This window comes from Heteronotia binoei, chromosome 12 (genome assembly GCF_032191835.1).
Source record: "Heteronotia binoei isolate CCM8104 ecotype False Entrance Well chromosome 12, APGP_CSIRO_Hbin_v1, whole genome shotgun sequence".
Taxonomy (NCBI): domain Eukaryota; kingdom Metazoa; phylum Chordata; class Lepidosauria; order Squamata; family Gekkonidae; genus Heteronotia; species Heteronotia binoei.
The window spans coordinates 6640470-6662498 of NC_083234.1; the positions used below are offsets into that span (position 1 = coordinate 6640470).

General features: G+C 48.2%; 1 protein-coding gene across 6 annotated transcripts in view; it reads right to left on the reverse strand.

Annotated features, from left to right (window-relative positions):
• Window positions 1-17574, reverse strand: part of NCAM1 (neural cell adhesion molecule 1) — a 370188-nt gene extending 352614 nt beyond the window's left edge. For all 6 annotated transcript variants that reach the window (XM_060250575.1, XM_060250573.1, XM_060250574.1 and 3 more), the window contains exon 1: window positions 17517-17574. In XM_060250575.1, coding sequence (XP_060106558.1) covers window positions 17517-17568 — 52 coding nt within the window. In that variant the 5' untranslated portion in view covers window positions 17569-17574. The remainder of the gene's footprint in view (window positions 1-17516) is intronic.
• Window positions 17575-22029: the final 4455 nt, after the last annotated feature.

Consider the following 22029-nt stretch of genomic DNA (forward strand, 5'->3'; position numbering starts at 1 on the left):
CTGAGCCACTGTTCCTCCCCAAAGTCAGTATTGTCTACTCAGACTGGCAGCGGCTCTCCAGGGTCTCAAGCTGAGGTTTTTTTCACGCCTACTTGCCTGGACCTTTTTTAGTTGGAGATGCCGGGGATTGAACCTGGGACCTCCTGCTTCCCAAGCAGATGCTCTACCACTGAGCCACTGTTCCTCCCCAAAGTCAGTATTGTCTACTCAGACTGGCAGCGGCTCTCCAGGGTCTCAAGCTGAGTTTTTTTTCACGCCTACTTGCCTGGACCCTTTTTAGTTGGAGATGCCGGGGATTGAACCTGGGACCTTCTGCTTACAAAGCAGATGCTCTAACCACTGAACACTGTCCCTCCCCAGGCAAATAGGCATGATGGTACCAAATAAATATTCTTTTGTGGTACCAAATAAATATTTAATTAAAGGAGGTGGGAAATTCAAGGCAATTGAAGTGGATTATAAATGTCTTCAATAAATAACTAACAACTTTAATTAAATCAAAGTTATTTTAAGATGAATGCTTCAAGTTGTCTTGATCTAACTCACTCCCCTCCAGGTCTTGTGCAAGAAACCCGGGACACAGTCTTATTCCCAAGAGCAGTAACTACACCACACATTTGCCACTGCAGAACAAACTTGTCCCAAACATAAACACTACCAGAGGACAAGTCAACTGGGAATAGGCACAACACTCTGGGACAGCATCTGCACAGGGAATAAAACAAGTCATTGCTCTGTGGGTGGGAGTATATACAAAGATTGGGGGGAAATTACAGTGTTATAGCAAAACCACCTATGCCCAAGAGAGGTTCCACATACGCAACGCAAACTGGAAATTAACTCTATTAAGAACAAAAAAGCTGGAGACTTCAATCAAGATATGAGTATAACCTCACCTTATTCTGTTATCATCAGAAAAAAGGAAGGATAAGGATAATTTGAGAAGTCCTTCCAAAGCAATCCACCCTATGTTATATGACAATGTAGGCAGGATTATGGTCATGCTTAGAACATCCTCTGCCTTGCTTGTCTCCATTCACAGATCCAAAAACACAACTGTCAGCAGCAAAATTTGCTATTCAAAAGAAGCTGAGTTTCTTCATAGCTGGACATGTATCTGGGTGGAACTCAGAAGACAGTAATGCCAAAAAATGTTATCAAGACACAGCCGTTAGACCATTTCCCGGCGTACTGGCTGCACAATACTAGCATAGTGGGCCACTTAAAACCTCAAAGACAAAAAAAAACTCCAATTAACCTGACAAATGCCCACAAAACTGAAGCTGCCTCCAACTTCACAGCTTCAGTGAGTTTTTAAAGATCACCAGCAAAGAGACTTAAAAATCAGATCTCTCCTCAACTACTCATCGGAATCTTAGTCCTAGTGTCTACAATGGCAGTTCTTGTACAACTAATCTAAAAAGAAGTGAATTTAAGTGTTATATGATAGTAAACAAGTAACTGTCTTATCATCCATGAACAGACTACCGGACTATCAGATTATCATCATAAAAGGGAGATAACTGATCCAGGATAGCAGTTTCCTATCTTCTGAGTAAAGAAATAAAGTTATTTATGTCAATTTTAGACTGCCCTAATCTAGAGGCATAGCGTGTGACATTTAAAATAGATTGTATATTATTAAGACTGTAAGATCATATGAGCTGTGTTAAATATGAGTGGTCTACCTATACCAGTGGTCCAGCAAACTACTGCACACAGTGGCCAAGTTGCCTGAAGGCCAATGATCCGTTTCATAGAGGCCACGGCATTCCCCCGAGCCTGCCTCTCATCTATAGTGGATAAAAATCATTTTTTTAAAAAATGGCTTTTTAATTAAATTGGGGGGTATTTAAATTGGAATTTAAAAAAAAAAAAAGAATGCTTTTTGAGGAAAAATCCAGCTAATGGTAGTTTTCTATTAAGATACATTATAGTCCAAAGTTTATTTATCATGAAATATGGTTTAGTTTTTAATTATATAGCATGAGCATACTCATGCAATGTTTAAATTTTCTGGTAAATGAATTCCATTAATTCATTCACAATGTCATGCTCTCCCAAAGGTTTCTGTAAGATTATTTTGGGCAGTCTTTCTATCTAGAAGCTATCAGCACAGATGTTTGGTTTTGCAGTTCTTAAAACTGTGAATTTTGTGTCTGCAGAGATATCATGACTTTTCTTCACAACAAAAATGTCATGGAAAAGACAGTCCCATTTGTCCTCTGCAAATCTATGTACGCAGAATCCCCCACCTCTTAAGTGCTAAATTCACCCCTTGCCTCTTAAGTGCTAAGTTTCAAGAAGTTCAATGAATAGAAGATTGTTTGGAATGGAATAGGAACTAAGTGTGAGGAGGAAGGGGCAAGCAGTGAAAATGAAAGGCAAACCTTTTAAGCATAAAGTCTCAGGAACTTTGCGTACATAGCCTGAGGGTTTTTTTATATTTTTATATTATTCTCTCCCTGGAGGAGAAAACCTATAATGACAGCAGGCCATAAAAGAGACCCAATTTGAGGGGAATATATATATATTTCCAACCAAATATATGTAAGCAAATCAGTAATTTTTTGATATAACTGTAAAACTAATCTGAAAAGTTATTAGTCTAAAAATGAAACCATCTGGTTGTAAATGTTAAGATTACACCAGGAAGAATGAGTCTTTATGTCAAAACCATGATTTAAATCTCATCTTACTGACTAGTGATTCCCAATTGTGATTTAAATCATGATTTAAAACAAATCCACCCTGACCACTGGTATTCAGAAGTTTGCTGCCTCCATATAGGGACGTTACCTTCAGTCACATTAGGGTTGCCAGGTCCAACACAGGAAATATCTGGGGACTTTGGGGGTGGAGCCTGGAGACTTTGGGGGTGGAGCCAGGAGCAAGGTTGAGACAAGCAAGATAGAACTCCAAAGGGAGTTCTGGCCATCACCTTTTAAATGCCTTCTTTTCACTGGAAATAATGGAGGATGGCGGCACCGTCTTTTAGGGCTCAAAAAAATCTTTTTGAAACTTGGGGTGTTTTTGAGGAGAGGCACCAGATCCTGTGCTGATTGGTGCCTCTATCTCAATAAACACCTCCCAGTGTCCCAGATACCGACAGATCGATTATCCATAGGGTATAATGGAGTGACCAGTCTCCATAGGGTATAATGGAGTGCCCAGGGAACTTTCAGCGAAGCCCCCCCCCCCCCCGCTGCTTTCTGATAACCTTGAAGCAGGGGGAGAGGCCTACAAACAGGGGATCCCCTACCCCCAACTGGGGATTGGAAACCCTAGACCATGCTAGCTGCTGATGGATCTATCCTCAATGAATCTATCTAATCTCCCCCCGCCCCCGACCCCAGTCTTGAAAGCCATCACTTACATCTACTGGCCATTTATTCCACAATTTAATTACTCACTGAGTAAAGCTTTTCACTGAGCTACTCACTGAGTAGTTCCTTTTGTCAGTCCTGAACCAATTGCCTAACAACTTGATTGGGTTTTAATATTATGGGAGAAGCAGAAAAAAATCCCAATATCTACTTTTTCCACCCCATGCATAATTTTATAAACTTCTATCATGTGTCTCCTCCCTATGAAAATGTCCCAGACTCTTTGGCCTTTCCTCATAGGAAAGATTCTCCCACCCCCAATCAACATGGTTGCCCTCCTCTATGCTTTTTCCAACACTGCAATGTTATTTTTAAGATACAGCAACCAGAACCGTACACAGTATTCCAAGTGAAGACATACCATAGCTCTATTCAAGACCATTACAAGATTGGCTGTTTTATTTTCAATCCCTTTCCTAATAATCCTAGCATGGAGTTTGCCTTCTTCGCCGCTGTCCCACAGGGGAGTCCGCATGCTCATCTTTAAACTTGAAATGATAAGGATTTGTTTACTGTTTACGTACATCAAGTCTGTTATCGAAAAACCTGCGGAGAGAGATTTGAGGATGTGCCGAGTTAAGCCCTCCTCCTCATATCTGACGCTGTTTCTAATTAACATTTAAATTAGGGTTTGTAGAATCTTTCGGGATCAAGTGCCGTGTTCTACTGGAGAAAGTTTTCCTTCCAGACGTTTCATTCTCAGCTGCGGAGAACATCCTCAGTGGCGTTGCAGCCGGAGCAGGCGCATCAATGCACAGCAGCCAAGAAGGTCTGAGCGCCTGCTCCGGCTGCAACGCCACTGAGGATGTTCTCCGCAGCTGAGAACGAAACGTCTGGAAGGAAAACTTTCTCCAGTAGAACACAGCACTTGATCCCGAAAGATTCTACAAACCCTAATGATGTTACCAGCCGTGAAAACCTGAAATCTTTGATAACATTTAAATGTTTAAACAGTAAAATTGTCGATAGTTTGGAATGGCTGCTTTTTAAGATGGAATTTACATCCCTAATCTTAAAATATATTAGTATTATATTTCAAAAATCTAAACATCTAATTAAATTATTCTCAATGTATTTAGTAAATGTTTAGCCTTCTGCAAATAGGAGGTGGAGTTTTGAATGCACGGGGGAGAGCATGGAAGGCAGGGTGAACCACTAGGAATGTCTTCCGCTGCCTATAACCTGGTGCCCTCATATCCAGTGTTATCATAAGAAGCAATGGAAAAGAAAGCACTGTCAAGAGCAGGGTAGGACAGGGCAGCTGGTTTGGGGCTAAAATCCCAACACCATTGCTGCTGAGGCAGGATATACCATCCCCAGAAGGACAATGACTGCATCACCCAACCATGCAGAGAAAACGGCAGCTGTAGGTGCAATGTTGCATCATTGTCTTTGGTTCTTGCCATATTTACACTTCTAAGTGGTTGATGTTGTTTCATCACAAGCAACGTAATGGACAAAACCTTTGTCTGCATATCACCACACAGGAATCATAATCTGAACTCAACCAAAGTCAAACGTCTAATCCTAGGACTTCCATGAACACAATCTGACCATGAAAGCAAGGTATTTCAACATCCTGTAACGTCTTTCCTTGATTTATTATCCATTCTTTGGATGCAGATTGTGACCTGTGAATTCAAAAGCATATATATTTCTCTTTCTTTTTGAAATGTTTCATTCCAGCTCTCAGGGGTGGCTTTGTGAGACAGTTATAAACGCAATGCATTAAAAGTGTGTGAAAACCTGCCATTTGGCTCTCAGGACAACATCAAAAGGCAAAGCTACTAATGAGCAGCTGCAACAGAGAAGCAGCATTTCAACATTATACACAGGAAAGGGCATAATAGCACTATCACCAACTCCAGCTAATTTGCATCACTTTGCATCAGCAGTGCTTCAAGGTTTGGCATCGTGCTTTCCTAAACAAAGGAGGCCTCGACCAGCACACATTTGACCTTCAAAATTTGCTGTGATTTTAATACCTAACAAAGGGCGTAAATGTCTGGCAAGGATTCCCTCCGCCTTCTTCAAGCTGTCAGGAACAAGCCAGTAGGAAGGGAATGTCTGCACAGAGCTCATCCCAACGAGTGGGCTGCTGATACCTCCTCAGACAGAGCTCCTTTGCAGAAATGTGCCAAAAAAAAAAAGAGAGAACCTGCCACAAAGAGTGCAAGATGCCTAGGAGATGCAGTTCCTTTCTCAGCCATACCAAGGATGCTCCTAGATTTGTTTTACACATTATGCAACATTTTTATTTATTTATTTACTTCATTTCGACCCTGCATTTCTCCCCAACTGGGACCCAAAGTGGCTTACATAATTATCCGGTCCTCCATCTTATTCTGACAATAGCTCTGCAAGGTTCCAAGTCGAACACTCTAACCCATGGGTGTCAAACATGCAGTTCAGGGGCCAAATCAGGCCCCCAGAGGGCTCCTATCAGGCCCCCCGAGCAATTGGCTGTCATCCGCTTCCTTCTCCCTATATCTTGCTTCCTTCTGCACAACAGCTTGCTTTGCAAGGCTTGCTCAATTGCACAGGAGCTACAGAGCAAAACCTGTATTTTCTCCATTGGCTGAAGGGAGGAAGAGCTTGCTTTGCCAGGCTCTCTCAGTTGCACAGCAGAGCTACTGAGCCAAGTCTCTCTTCCTTCTATTGGCTGAGGCTCCTCCCCCCCCAGTCCCCTGGGAAAGGAAGGAAAAAGCCAGACCTTCCTTTGCCCAGTTCCCTGGATCCCATGGGAGAAATGCAAAGAAAGCATCTTTAAGACCAACGAGTGCTAATGTTTTAAACCTGTTTAAAAGTTTTTTAAAAATATATGTTTGTGTCTGTGTTCTTTATCTCTGCCACCTGATCTTAAAGAGGAACACACATGGCCCGGCCCAACATGGCTCAGCCCAACCCGACTTGGCCCAGCCCAGTGAGGTCTCATTTATGTCAGATCCAGCCCTCATAACAAATGAGTTCGACACCCCTGCTCTAACCACTTTCCCAACAGCAGTTATCTATATTGCATAACTGAATTACATTTGCCTCGGTTTCCTCTTATTCATGACATAAATGAATATAACTTGATTTAGATTTCATAATCCTGTCAATGGCTTAATTTAAATTACCGATACACTCGTTCAGACCCGTAACATTTCTAAATTCCTAGCACATTTTATCAGCCACAACTGAGTCACTTAGCTACAACCAAGTTTGAGTCCAATGGCACCTGTAAGACCCATGAAGATTAATCTGATGAAGCGTGATTACACACAAACACTTATATCCAGACTTGGAGAGCCAGTTTGGTGTAGTGGTTAAGTGTGCGGACTCTTATCTGGGAGAACCGGGTTTGATTCCCCACTCCTCCACTTGCACCTGCTGGAATGGCCTTGGGTCAGCCAGAGCTCTCTTATCTGGAAGAACCGGGTTTGATTCCCCACTCCTCCACTTGCACCTGCTGGAATGGCCTTGGGTCAGCCATAGCTCTGGCAGAGGTTGTCCTTGAAAGGGCAGCTGCTGGGAGAGCCCTCTCCAGCCCCACCCACCTCACAGGGTGTCTGTTGTGGGGGAGGAAGGGAAAGGAGATTGGGAGCCGCTCTGAGACTCTTCGGAGTGGAGGGCGGGATATAAATCCAATATCTTCTTCATCTTCATCTTCAAAGTGCCACTGACTCAAAACTTTGTACTGTTGCTTCAGACCAACACGGCCACCCACCTTAATTATAACCAAAGGAAATTCTCACACATGCAAACATGCTTTCTATCCGTAGGTCATCCTGAATCAAGTCCAAGTAAGCGTGTAAGAGGCTGCCACACTGTCATGTGGGGCTGGGAAGAAGGGAAACAGAACCCAAAGCTTGAGCCTGGGCTGTTTGCCAACAGCGATCACAGCAGTATTCCAGATAACCATCCCCCTCTCCCAAAGGAGGACCAGCGTTCTCTAGATAGTATGTGCCAGCCATCTCCTTGGATGCACTTAGAGGGAGGGCTCATTCCAACAAAATGTAAGAACCACGGCCAATAAATGCAAAGAAAAACCACCTGCAGAAGGATGTCAGTGCCTCTTATTGCGTATTGTCAACCCTCTCCCCAATACACAAACCTTTCAGCTAAATGATATGTATATTACATAACACCACATTTTGCTTTCCTCAAACGGCATGTGCAAGGATGGAAAATATTTGGAATTCTTAGCATCCAGAATCAACATTCAGGCATTACCCCTCTGCACGAAAACCTTTTCAAAATCCAGAACATTTCGGGACTCTGATTATTAGGCACCTGGGATTTCTCTAGCTCCCAAGTGTAAACATGGACCATACTGATGTCAATGTAACACAAGTCAGACCAGAGATATGCTACTCATATCTAAATGCAATTGGTTCTTCTGGCACAAAATAATACTTCAAAACTTGCATGTACTTCAACAAAATGGGAAGGGGAGGGTTGCCTGCATTTATGTTGAAGGTCTTCAGTGATTCAATAAAACAAGGGAAGAATCAAGAAAATAAAATGTCCTTTTAGTCTTCCTCAACCGCTGTTTGTTGTTCCCTCCAGACTGACGGCAGCAAATGAGACTTCTCCTCCTCTACATCCATCGTTCCTGCTCTCCTACCACCCAACCCATGCCAATTTGTGACATGAAATATATACACATTAGTCCATCTCTTCTTTCGCAGTTAAGAAGCCAATCTTGATTTGCTCCCAAAAGCAAAAGAAATTATATCTGTAAAATATATCTGGAGGTCAGCCAGTAAACTATGAAGGCACTTTTCAAACTGGAGCCCAGCCACGGTCTTTTAAACTCTGAAATTCATTAAATTAACATTAGATTAAGTGCCCCCTTTAAAAATAAAAAAGCTCAACTGGTCAAGACCGAGATGCTCAAAGTCCATACGTCAATATATGCAAGGATTATACATAAAAAGCTTTCTAGTATTATTTGAAAAAAGTCTCAGCATACATGAAGAGGAGCCATCTGCTGGATCTATAAATCACGGTTTGGGTTATAAAAGAAATGAGGTTTTAATTTGAAAAGTAAATTAGGGTGTCACTACCCCTGGACAGAGAAACTGTAAACAAAAGAAAAGGCTGTTCTGCAAGATGCGCTGGAGGGTGGGGGAGGAAAGCCTTTGTTCCCCTCCCACTGGGTGATCACAGCTGAGGCATAACTCTATTGTAGACTTCTTTACAAACCCATCCCCATCTAACGCCTGGTTCTCCCTTCAATCCATTTTCAGCTACTGTAAACGGCAGACAGGTCTTTATTATTATTATTATTGGCATAACGCGGTAGTTGGAGCTCTCCTTTTCACTGTTGTGGCTTTTCTAATTGGTGATTTTTTTTTCCAAAGGGCTTAAGAAGACCCAGCAAAATGAAGAAGGTCTCCTGTGTCTGGTGACTCTGGAAAGCTTATACCCAGAATTCTTGTCAGTCTCCACGGTGCAACTGCACTCCAATCTAACCGTCCCCCAAATAGTGTTCTCATTGTCATGACTTGATTTTAGCTTTTTAGCCTTTGTAACTGGATTCTCTATATTATGCAGGACCTAACGCTTCCTACAAGTTTCTGATGCATGGCCTCAAGCCACCTGGATAGTCATCGCTGACCTTATCAATATTATTGCAGGAGCATTCTTTAAAAAATGGGTGGGGAACCTCCGTCCTGAGGGCCGTATGTGACCCTCGAGGTCACTAGATGTGGCCTTCGGGGATTGCTGGGCCGAACCGAGCCATGTGGCAGCCTCCCTGGGGCCTGGCTGGCCAGCGAGGACCGTGAGGCCCAGCCGCGCTGTGCAGCAGCCTCCCCAGGGCCAGGCAGGGATCACAGGGCCCAGATGTACTGTGCGGCAGCCTCCCTGGGGCATGGCTGGCCGGCCAGAATTGCTGCAGGGCCTGGAAAAGAGTTCAGTTTGCACTTGATTATCCCAGATGGTGTGGCCTAATATGCTAATATTAGGGGATGTGGTTTAATACGCTACTGAGTTCCTGCTGGACGTTTTCTACAAAAAGCCCTGGACCTAGGCATTTGCCTAGGGCGGCGGGCCGTGTGTGTGTCTGTGTGTGTGCCAGATTAGGCTCTCCCCACATGACTTCAAATAGAAAAAAAATTATTTGCATTAGTTTTGCTGGTCTGAATCATTCTCCCTTGGTGGAGCACTGTTTTTTAAGTTGATAATTTTTTATGGCCCGCGAATGATGTTAGAAGTACCCATATGGCCCTTGGCAGGAAAAAAGGTTCCCCATCCCTGCTTTAAAACTAGAGGGTCATTAATAAACCAAACATCTAGAAAATGCTTCTCACCTTCCCTGTCCCTTGAAGCTCTGTTCACATCTTCTGATAGTAAACAACAAAGTTGGGTATTCTGCAGCAGGCCAGCATGGAAGATATATTTGTTCAGACCAACAAAACAGCAATTCAGAAAACCTGTCAGAGATTCACATTCAGTTGCCATTAAAGCAAGAAGGTGTTCTATGGATATGGAGAGAAAAGAACGAAAAAGTGCTGGGTAGTGGGGCTATTCAGAAGAAATTTCACCCATAGCTCTGCAACCAAACCTGTTTCCTGTTTCTTATCTCGTTTCCCTTTTTTATCTTGTATCATCAGCAGATAACAGAATTTTATTCACTATATGGCATCTGAGGAGTAAGCAAATAGCTGGATGTCTCATAGGGGGCACAGTTCCCATTCTCCTTCAGCCTGTGGCACAACATTAAAACAGCAGATAAAATAACAAAGGCTTGATATTAATGGGACAGTCGTGGTGAAGTGATGTTTACTTGGAAGACCACATGCCTAGGGACTAGGTCTTCAAAAATCAGGCCCATAGCTAACCAGGGGCCCACGGGGCCTGGCCCCCTGACAGTTTTGGAGGGCCCCTAATCCCAGCCTGCCCTTCTCCCTCCTGCATGATTTTAATCATGTGGGAGGAGCACCCACTGCCCCTCCCATGCCATTTGGTGGGGTCCAAATCAGGCAGGAAGGGCAGCAGGAGCAGTCACCAGCCTCCTGCATGATTTCAAAGACCCCCTCCCCATGGCCCTCCATGGCCCCTAGCTACAGGGCTGAAAAATCCCAATCTGTGTTGGCACCTAAGAAATTTAAATATATATTTTCCAGACTAAGTAGGGATCCAGCAGTGACTCTGCTACTGTTAGTATCTCATGGTGACTAAACGTAATATTTTCGACAAGTCTGCTGCAACGGCATGAAATGGGACAACACAGGCTGGCCTAATCTCTAAAGCTAAACAGGGCCGGCCCTGGATGGGAGACATAAGAACATAAGAGAAGCCATGTTGGATCAGGCCAATGGCCCATCCAGTCCAACACTCTGTATCACACAGGAACATAAGAGAAGTCATGTTGCATCAGGCCAATGGCCCATCCAGTCCAACACTCTGTGTCACACAGTGGCCAAAAAAAATAATAATATATATGTATGTATGTATGTACACACACACACTGTGGCTAATAGCCACTGATGGACCTCTGCTCCATATTTTTATCTAACCCCCTCTTGAAGCTGGCTATGCTTGTAGCCCCCACCACTTCCTGTGGCAGTGAATTCCGTTTATCCGTTTTAACCTGACTGCTCAGCAATTTCATTGAATGCCCACAAGTTCTTGTACTGTGAGAAAGGGAGAAAAAGTACTTCTTTCTCTACTTTCTCCATCCCATGCATTATCTTGTAAACCTCTATCATGTCACCCCACAGGCAACGTTTCTCCAAGCTAAAGAGCCCCAAGCGTTTCAACCTTTCTTCAGAGGGAAAGTGTTCCAACCCTTTAATCATTCTAGTTGCCCTTTTCTGGACTTTCTCCAATGCTATAATATCCTTTTTGAGGTGCGGCGACCAGAACTGCATACAGTACTCCAAATGAGACCGCACCATCGATTTATACAGGGGCATTATGATACTGGCTGATTTGTTATCAATTCCCTTCCTAATAATTCCCAGCATGGTGTTGGCCTTCTTTATTGCAATCGCACACTGTTTTGAGATTTTCAGTGAGTTATCTACCACGACCCCAAGATCTCTCTCTTGGTTAGTCTCTGCCAGTTCACACCCCATCAACTTGTATTTGTAGCTGGGATTCTTGGCACCAATGAGAATTACTTTGCACTTGGCCACACTGAACCTCATCTGCCACGCTGACGCCCACTCACCCAGCCTCAACAGATCCCTTTGGAGTGCCTCACAATCCTCTCTGGTTCTCACCACCCTGAACAATTTAGTGTCATCTGCCAACTTAGCCACTTCACTGCTCACTCCCAACTCCAAATCATTTAGGAACAAGTTAAAGAGCATGGGACCCAGTACTGAGCCCTGCGGCACCCCACTGCTTACCGTCCTCCACTGCGAAGACTGCCCATTTATACTCACTCTCTGCTTCCTATTAATCAGCCAGTTTTTGATCCACAAGAGGACCTGTCCTTTTACGCCATGACTCTCGAGCTTTCTAAGGAGCTTTCTAAGACCGCCAAGGAAGTCCAGAAGCAAAGCAATGGCAAACGACTTGTGTTTGTCTCTTGCCTTGAAAACCCTACAGCATCGCCATAAGTCAGCTGTGACTTGACAGTACTTTCCACAAATTGGTTTATGAGCGTTAATGAATGGAATGGAGGATGAGGATCAGGAGAGTCATCGTTGTTAGTTACGGGATAATTTTGAAAGCCAATGTGGTGAAGCGGTTAGCGTATCAGACTAGGAACTGCGAGACTCATGTTCAAATCCCTACTCTGCCACAAAAGTTTGCTAGGTAACCTTGGGCTAGTTGCACACCCTCAGTCTAACCTACCCCACAGCATTGTTATAACAACAAAAAGCAGAAGAGAATGGCATAAAGTGGTTTGGTTCCCCCCCCCCGCCCCTGTTTTCCCCTGGGGGGGAAACAAATGGCGTACGTACACATAATCTTGGTTACATAACTTCCTAATAACACCAAACTTACTGTTTTGAAATTTCTGCACTCAAACTATAAACACAGTAATATAACACAATTTTTTACATAACAACAAAACCATCACTCTGTGCTATCTCAAAGTTGAAGCATCCCAATTAGAAAATTGTCAGCGTTGAGTGTCCAACAGCAGCACAGCAGCAAAGTACTAGTAGAAAGTACTAGTGCTGGCTAGTATAGTCATGTTTTAATAACAAGGTGAGTTTGGATGAGGTGAACTGTGGCCTATCAAAAGATTGGTGCCATCTAATTGAGTTTTCAAAGGCATTTGGCGGGGCAGTATCTTGAGTTAGTCTTATTTATGACTTTTGCATTAACCATCACCAGTGGTCTGACCTAGCCTCAGATCGCAAAGTATGGAGGCACACCATCCACCAGGCTGTCTCTTCCTTTGAGAACGCACGCATAGCTGGTCTTGAGGACAAAAAGAGATCGAGGAAGAATCGTACTGCTACAGCACCAACCCCAAATCAGACTTTTCCCTGCAGCCACTGTGGCCGGACCTGCCTGTCCCACATTGGTCTTGTCAGCCACCAGCGAGCCTGCAGAAGACGTGGACTACTGCACCCTTCTTAAATCTTCGTTCGCGAAGTCAAGCCGAGAGAGAGAGAGAGGTATAGAGGAGGTATAATGTTAGCTTGGATGTCCCAGGTTTAGGAGGTAGCTGAATGCTGAGTTGATGGCACTTTTGCTGGACTAACTGGGAAGTTATCCAGCCATGCTATACAGAGGTGAGCTACCTCAGCAAACAACTGCTGTGAGGTGCAGAAGAAGAGACAACAGGTTCAACTGGCATCAACTGTGAGTGGCCCATGGAAGCTACACCCTTCACTTTGTAGGAGCTTCAGAATGGATGTGGGTTTGTCCTGCATGTTTTCAATCTAAGACATGTTTGGACGAGACAACTGATAATGGTTATGAGATCCCTTAATCCAATTTGCTACTCCTCAACATTGTTTAACATCTCTGTGTTTACACCCAGCAGTGATACAAGAACTGTAAAAAGTTGTCACACATTCCATGCATACTTATGGGGAGAGGGATTTCTAATCCACAGAACTGAATATAAAATCAGAGAATATAAAATCAAGGGGGGGAAGAAGAAGAAGATTATATAATTCCATCCCAGGCTGAATTGTTGGATAGGTTAGGGGAGATCCAAGCTTCCCTGCTCAGGTTATGCTGCTTACTAGGTAACCACAGGCCAATCATTCTCTCTGGCTAAACTATCTGTTCCAGGTTTAACCCTGGCATCTACAGGTAAAAGGACTGGGTAGTACAAGAACATAAGAGAAGCCATGTTGGATCAGGCCAATGGCCCATCCAGTCCAACACTCTGTGTCACATAAGGACATAAGAGAAGCCCTGTTGGATCAGGCCAATGGCCCATCCAGTCCAACACTCTGTGTCACATAAGAACATAAGAGAAGCCATGTTGGATCAGGCCAATGGCCCATCCAGTCCAACACTCTGTGTCACATAAGAACATAAGAGAAGTCACGTTGGATCAGGCCAGTGGCCCATCCAGTCCAACACTCTGTGTCACATATGAACATAAGAGAAGCCATGTTGGATCAGGCCAATGGCCCATCCAGTCCAACACTCTGTGTCACAGAAGAACATAAGAGAAGCCATGTTGGATCAGGCCAATGGCCCATCCAGTCCAACACTCTGTGTCACATAAGAACATAAGAGAAGTCACGTTGGATCAGGCCAGTGGCCCATCCAGTCCAACACTCTGTGTCACAGAAGAACATAAGAGAAGCCATGTTGGATCAGGCCAATGGCCCATCCAGTCCAACACTCTGTGTCACAGAAGAACATAAGAGAAGCCATGTTGGATCAGGCCAATGGCCCATCCAGTCCAACACTCTGTGTCACATAAGAACATAAGAGAAGTCACGTTGGATCAAGCCAGTGGCCCATCCAGTCCAACAATCTGTGTCACACAGTGGCCAAAAAACCAGGTGCCATCAGGAGGTCCACCAGTGGGGCCAGGACACTAGAAGTCCTCTCACTGTTGCCCCCCCCCCCAAGCACCAAGAATACAGAGCATCACTGCCTAAAAAGAAGTAGATGATGTGAAAGACACCCTTGATGAGAAAATACTGACTTTGATGGACTAATGGTCTGATTCAGTCTAAAGAAGCTTACATGTGTTCATGTGAACATCTCAAAGAATGGTTGTAAGGAAAGATGAGATCACCCCATACATGTAAGCCTCCTCAAGTTCCTCCCAGGAAAGGTGAGAAAAAAAATGTGATGAATGAATATGGGCACTGTTCTTGCATCAGGTGCAACAAGGGCATCCACACATACAGTTTCAGTACCCCTAAGAAAGCTCAACAGCATCTGGACATGATCCATGGTGTAATACATAGTAGTGGACTGAAAGGAGACACCATTTAACTCTATTTACTTAAGGGAGTGACTCCATTTACTTAATTTATACCTCACTCTCCTCCCCAACAGGAACCCAAAGCAGCTTTACATCATTCTCCTCTTTGCCATTTTTTCCTCACAACGATCACATGAGGTAGGTTAGGCTGAGAGTGTGTGAATGGCCCAAGGTCACCCAGTAAGCTTCCATGGCTTTGAGCCCAGGTCTCCCACGTCCTGATACTCTAACCACTACACCACCCCGGCTCTCGTGTGTTCACGCATGCCTCACAGGATTGTTGAGCATCTGACACAGTGAAATGTGGTTCACAAAAGTCCCTGTCACAATAACAGTGCTGGTCTTTTAAGGTGTCGCAAGACTGTTGGGAGGGGGCAACAAAAGGGGCACACTTTGGGGCCTTCTGGGTGACACCGGTTAGCCGCTGGATGAAGGAGAATGGTGGCCCAGCTGGCCCTTTGGGCCGGATCCAACATGGCTGCCCTCACGCTCTCCCTCAAGCAGGCGCACCACTGCCTTGTCTGAGGTAATTAAAAGGCGGGCCTCCGCCGCCAGGCCAGCAGCAACAATTTGATGTTGTTTATGCTCCAAGTGGGGCTTTCTGTCAGTCTGAGGGGATTTCGTTTCAATGGGGGGGGGGGGGGAGAAGGCTGACAGGAAAAGAAATCATGTCTGGGGGGGGTGCCCTCAAGATGCCTGAGGTGTGTGTGTGGGGGGGGTGTTCACTGGTCCCCTCCCTCTGTGAGGGGGGCACCTGGTTATCTTCTGTACGTGAATGAGGCTGGCATCGAAAGACAAGGGGGGGGGTTCTGCAGCCACCGCCTCTCTCCCCCCCCCCAAACACTGTGAGGTGAGAGAAGAGGGGCGGGGCGTGCGGGCTCCCGAGGGGCGGGGCCGCTCCGAACGTTGGGCTCGTCCGAGGAGGGGAGAGGGGGAAAAAGCCCAGAGACCCCAACGGCGTTTCCCGCGCGCGCTCTGCCGGGCTCCGATTGGCCGAGGCCTCCGCCCACGCCCCATCTCGCCCAGCTCCCCGGCTCGCGCCTGCTCCAGCGCCCGCGCCGCATCTCTTGCAATGCACCGCCTAACGCGCACGGAAAAGAAGGGGAGGGGAAGGGGGGGGAATGCACCCAGCTGGGGCTTTTTTTAAAAAAATGTCCCCCCTCCTCCTACTTCGCCATTCAGCTCAGCTTCAGCTGCTCCCTTGGCACAGGTTTTTTTTTACGTCCCTCTACCCCCCCCCCAACACGTTCCCCATTTATTTTTCATCCCTGACTTACTCTCTTTTGCCCCCCCCATTCTATTTGCAAAATGCATTTCTCCTCCCCCCCTTTACAAACCCCTCCTCCTCTCCCCTCCCCCCCCCCACTGCAGGGTTTGCAAAATAACAATTGCTCAAAAGGCGACAGGTCGAAGGCGCTACTGACGGGCGGAATAACCCCAAAGGGAGAAGCAAAGGGGGGGGGAGAAAAAAGCACCCCAGCTTGTGCTGCTGGCATCGCTCGGCGGCACCATTCACACTTCGCACGCAGCATCCTCAGCCCTGCCCCTCCTCCTCCTCCTCTCCCCATTGTCTGCACTTGGCAACAGACACAACCCCGATGCCGGGCGGGGAGGGGGGGGCGGCTCCTGGGCCCTCCTCCCCCCATTGCACCCCCCTGCCCCGCCGAGGGCCCCTCCTCCACCCCCCAGGCCCTTGGCGCACGCCCTCCTCCACCCCACCCCCCTTGCCACTTTCTCCTGTCAAACTGCGCCGCCCGGACCGGCTTCGCCCCCCCCCCGCTCCGACCCGCCGCTGCATCTCCCCCTCCCTCCCCGCAACCCGCTCGTGCGAACGGACCCGACGCTGCCCAACGGCTGCAGGTCAACTCTGCGGGTCCGGCAAGCCAGGGGCCGAAAGATTCCCACACGGTTTCGCCTCCCTTTGGCAACCGTCCGGGGGAAGAGGGAGACGTACATTTTGCAATTAAACCGGCGCCCCCCCCCATGGGGGAGACGTACATTTTGCAATCATAGAACCCCCCCTCGCAATGGGAGAGACGCACATTTTGCAATTATTAAAAAAAAAAAAACCGCGATGGGGGAGACGCACATTTTGCATTTAGCAAAGTCCCTCTCGCAATGGGGGAGACGCACATTTTGCAATCATAGAACCCCCCCTCGCAATGGGAGAGACGCACATTTTGCAATTATTAAAAAAAAAAAAACCGCGATGGGGGAGACGCACATTTTGCATTTAGCAAAGTCCCTCTCGCAATGGGGGAGACGCACATTTTGCAATTATTTTTTAAAAAAAAACCCGCAACGGGGGAGATGCACATTTTGCAATTATAAAACCCCCCTTGCAATGGGGGGACGCACATTTTGCAATTAAAAAGCGCCCCCCCCCAGCAACACACGCGCGCGCACCCTCCCTTCTCTAGGCGGAAGATGCCCGCTTGGATCGAGCCCAGGAAAGATGCGCGGGACCCGTTCATCCCCCCCCCCCGCCCCGGACGACGACGCCGGCATCAGCCATCGGCTCCCAGGGAAACGCACGCGCGCCCAGCAGACGGAGGCGGCGGCGGGGGGGACCGAGCGCCCGGCTCTGCTGCTGCACCTCCGGCCACCGACCCGCCCCACCCGCCGGGGGGCACGCGCAGCACCCCCCCCCCCCCAGTTCCGTGCATCGCCCCGGCCCGAGCCCCCTGGCCCGCCCCGCTCCCCGCTGCAGCGGCTGCAGCCCGCAGCATCCCCCCCAGCCCAGCCCCGGAGGCGTCTTGCCCGACGGCGCGTACCTGCGCTCCCCAGGAAAAGCAGCGTCCACACGAGCTGCCGGCTCCGGAGCATGGCCAGCGACTGGCTGCGGAGAAGCAGGCGGCGGCCTCCGTGCAGAAAAAACAACGTCGAAGCAGCAGCCGGCTCCCTCCCTTCCTCCCCCTCCGCCTCCGGTAGCCGCGACCCCGGGCGGGCTGCAAAGACGCGAGCGGCGGCCGGCCAGGTGGGCAGCGGGGGCGCAGATCCGCCCTTCTCCAGCGAGGCGAGCCCGGCGGCGGCTCGGCTTCCCCGGCGGAGACGTGCAGAGGCGGCGGCAGGAGGGCTGCTGGGGGTCGGCGCTGGGTTTTTGGCCGAGCGGCTTCCCTGGCTGCGTCCGGGAGCTGTGCAGAGAATGAGTGACAGTCCGGGCCTCAGCACAGCCGGCCCCGAGCAGAGATCCCTGCGCCGCCCTCGCGCCGCTTCGCAGGGCTGGCAGGGGGAGGAGGGGGAGGAGGGGCGCGGCGCGGCGCCTCGCGGTGTTCTTCCACCCAGACTGGCCGCAAATAGTGCAGCGCAAGAAGCATCCGAGGAGTACCGCTGGGGGGAGGGAGGGAGGGAGGGGAGGCGGCAAGCGCCTGCAAAACGCGGCCTGGGCGCCCGGGGATCTGGAGCTCGGCGCCTCGCCTTGGCCTGCCTTTTGTGGCGCGTGGGTTGCTTTTCTTTTTCCTTTTCAATTGCCCTCTTGCAGAATACCCGGAGAGGCCGTTCAGACGTGCACTGGGGCAGCGCTCAGTTAGGAAGGGATACGTGTTTCTTTACACGCACGAAGGGGGGGGGGGGGAAGCAAGAAAAGGAGAGAGCAGCTGACGGGGGGAGCGGCACAGTGGGAGGGCTTCTAGAGTCCTGGCCCCACTGGTGGACCTCCTGATGGCACTTGGGGTTTGGATGGGGGCACTGTGTGACACAGGGTTGGACTGGATTGGCCACTGGCCTGATCCAACATGGCTTTTCTCATGTTATTGGGTACAGTGTATTGTTGGAACTCTCTATCAGGGGCAAGTGATGCTCTGTGTTCTTGGTGATTGGGGGGCACACTGGGAGGGCTTCTAGGGTCCTGGCCCCACTGGTACACCTCCTGATAACCCTTGGGGTTTGGGTAGGGGCACAGGGTTGGACTGGATTGGCCACTGGCCTGATCCAACATGGCTTTTCTCATGTTATTGGGTACAGTGTATTGTTGGAACTCTCTGTCTGGGGCAAGTGATGCCCTGTGTTCTTGGTGATTGGGGGGCACAGTGGGAGGGCTTCTAGGGTCCTGGCCCCACTGGTAGACCTCCTGATGACCATTGGGGTTTGGGTGGGGGCACCGTGTGACACAGTGTTGGACTGGATTGGCCACTGGCCTGATCCAACATGGCTTTTCTCATGTTATTGGGTACAGTGTATTGTTGGAACTCTCTGTCTGGGGCAAGTGATGCCCTGTGTTCTTGGTGATTGGGGGGCACAGTGGGAGGGCTTCTAGGGTCCTGGCCCCACTGGTAGACCTCCTGATGACCATTGGGGTTTGGGTGGGGGCACCGTGTGACGCAGAGTGTTGGACTGGATTGGCCACTGGCCTGATCCAACATGGCTTTTCTCATGTTATTGGGTACAGTGTATTGTTGGGACTCTCTATCAGGGGCAAGTGATGCTCTGTGTTCTTGGTGATTGGGGGGCACAGTGGGAGGGCTTCTAGGGTCCTGGCCCCACTGGTACACCTCCTGATAACCCTTGGGGTTTGGGTAGGGGCACAGGGTTGGACTGGATTGGCCACTGGCCTGATCCAACATGGCTTTTCTCATGTTATTGGGTACAGTGTATTGTTGGATCTCTCTGTCTCGGGCAAGTGATGCCCTGTGTTCTTGGTGCTTGGGGGGCACAGTGGGAGGGCTTCTAGGGTCCTGGCCCCACTGGTGGACCTCCTGATGGCACCTGAGGGGTGTTGGCCATTGTGTGACACAGACTAGTGTTGGACTGGATTGGCCACTGGCCTGATCCAACATGGCTTTTCTCATGTTATTGGCTACAGCGTATTGTTGGAACTCTCTGTCTGGGGCAAGTGATGCTCTGTGTTCGTGGTTCTTTGGGGGCCCCAGTGGGAGGGCTTCTATGGTCCTGGCCCCACTGGTGGACCTCCTGATGGCACCTTGGGGGGGGGGGTTGGCCATTGTGTGATACAGAGTGTTGGATTGCATGGGCCAATGGCCTGATCCAACATGGCTTCTCTCATGTTATTGGCTACAGCGTATTGTTGGAACTCTCTGGGGCAAGTGATGCTCGGTGTTCTTGGTGCTTGGGGGAGCACAGTGGGAGGGCTTCTAGGGTCCTGGCCCCACTGGTGAATCTCCTGATGGCACCGGAGGGGGGGTGTTTTGGTCACTGTGACACATAATGTTGGACTGGATGGACCACTGGCCTGATCCAACATGGTTTCTCTCATGTTATTAGCTACAGCGTATTGCTGGAACTCTGTCTGAGGCAAGCGATGCTCTATGTTCTTGGTGCTTGGGGGGGGCACGATGGGAGGGCTTCTAGGGTCCTGGCCCCACTGATGGACCTGCTGATGGCACTTGGGGTTTGGGGGGGGGCACTGTGTGACACAGAGTGTTGGATTGGATGGGCCACTGGCCAGATCCAACATGGCTTCTTCCATGTTATTGGCTACAGCGTATTGTTGGAAGTCTCTGTCTGAGGCAAGTGATGTTCTGTGTTCTTGGTGCTTGGGGGGGGGCACAGTGGGAGGGCTTTGAGGGTCCTGGCCCCACTTATGGACCTGATGGCACTTGGGGTTGGGGGGGGGGGCACTGTGTGACACAGAGTGTTTGACTGTATGGGCCACTGGCCTGATCCAACATTGCTTCTCTTATGTTCTGTTAGTATTCTCAGCCAAACTGTTTTGCCAAAGTCAAGGGTTGCTGTTTCTTTGGCGCCTAAGAAATTCAAACAAATTGTTTTCATTTTAGCTTTTGGACAGAGGCGATTAAAGAAACCAGCCTCTCGGGTTGCCAACCTCAGGGTGGGGTCTGGAGATCTCCCGGAATTACAACTGAGCTCCAGACTACAGCGGCCAGTCCCCTTGGAGAAAAGAGCTGCTTTGAATGGGGGCCTGTAGGGTATTGTACCTGGCTGAGGTCCCTGCCCCCCATCGCAGGCTCCACCTCCATATCTCCAGGAATTTTCCAACCCAGAGTTGGTAACCCTAAACAGAAGGGTTCTGTGGGATAGGTGCAATTCCATGCCTCCATGGAATTCCATGTTGGTCTTTATGTTTTTTGCAATATGCTCCTCATAGTCCCTTTTTGCCTGCCTGATCACAATCTTGCATTTGATTTGCCACAGCCTGTGTTCCCTTTTATTAATCTCACTTGGACCAGCTTTCCACTGCTTAAAGGAGTCCTTTTACCTTTACAGCTTCCATTACTTTGTTTGTTAACCATTCAGGCCTTTTCTTATACCTGTTTGTGCCTTTCCTATCTTGTGGTATATATTTTATCTGAGCGTCTAGGACTGTAGTTTTAAATAGCCTCCAAGCTTCCCCAAGGGTTTTGACTGTATTTACCTTTCCTTTCAGTTTCTTCTTCACATGCTTCCTCAGACCAAAGAATTTACCCCTTTAAAAGTTAGCCTGAGTTCAATCCTGGTGGAAGCTGGGTTCAGATAGCCAGCTCGAGGTTGATGCTACGTCACCCCAGAGTCGGAAATGACAGGTGCTTGCACAGGGGACTATCTTTACCTTTTTCACATCAAAGAGACGAGGTGGTATAATAGCTCTTTATTAGGTACAGCATTGTAGGTGGCTGCACTGTAAAGACTGAGGAGCTGGGCCAACAGGCCAACTATATATGCTCCCCATATGCTCTCCGTATGTTCCCCAGAGAGCACTGCGATCTAGTTCACAAAATCTTCTGGAAGTACCTGGGCCAAAGGAGGCCAAATTAAAAACAACTAGAGAACAGGCCTTCTCTATAAAGGCTCCCCAATGGTGGAACCAGCTGCCGGAAGAGGTACAGGCCCTACGGGATCTTAAATCAATTCCGTAGGGCGTGCAAAACCGCCCTCTTCCAACTAGCCTTCTAAGATGGAACCTGGCATAAGCATCACGCCATCTTTAACACAACTGAAATAGTAGCACCACTGAATTATATTGTTTTAGACTGTTTTTAGATTATTTAATGTTTAATTGTGAATTGTATTTAATTGTATTATCCTGTTTTTATTGTTATAAACAAGGCTTATACCATGTTCTGTAAGCCACCCTGAGCCTGCCTCTGTGGGGAGGGCGGGGTATAAATAAAAAAAATATTTATTTTTATATACAACTCCGGGTTCCCACACAAGCACGTTATTGGGTCATTCAAATGGGCGGGGGCTTGTCACTGGGGTAGGGCAGCAGGGATTTGGATCCCATCGCCCATTGTTCCCGAGTCCCCAAGCTCCGTCCGTATGGCTCCCAACGAGCCCAGCAGGAATATTCAATTCAGTCCTCTGTTGAGTCCACATACACAACCCAAGCAG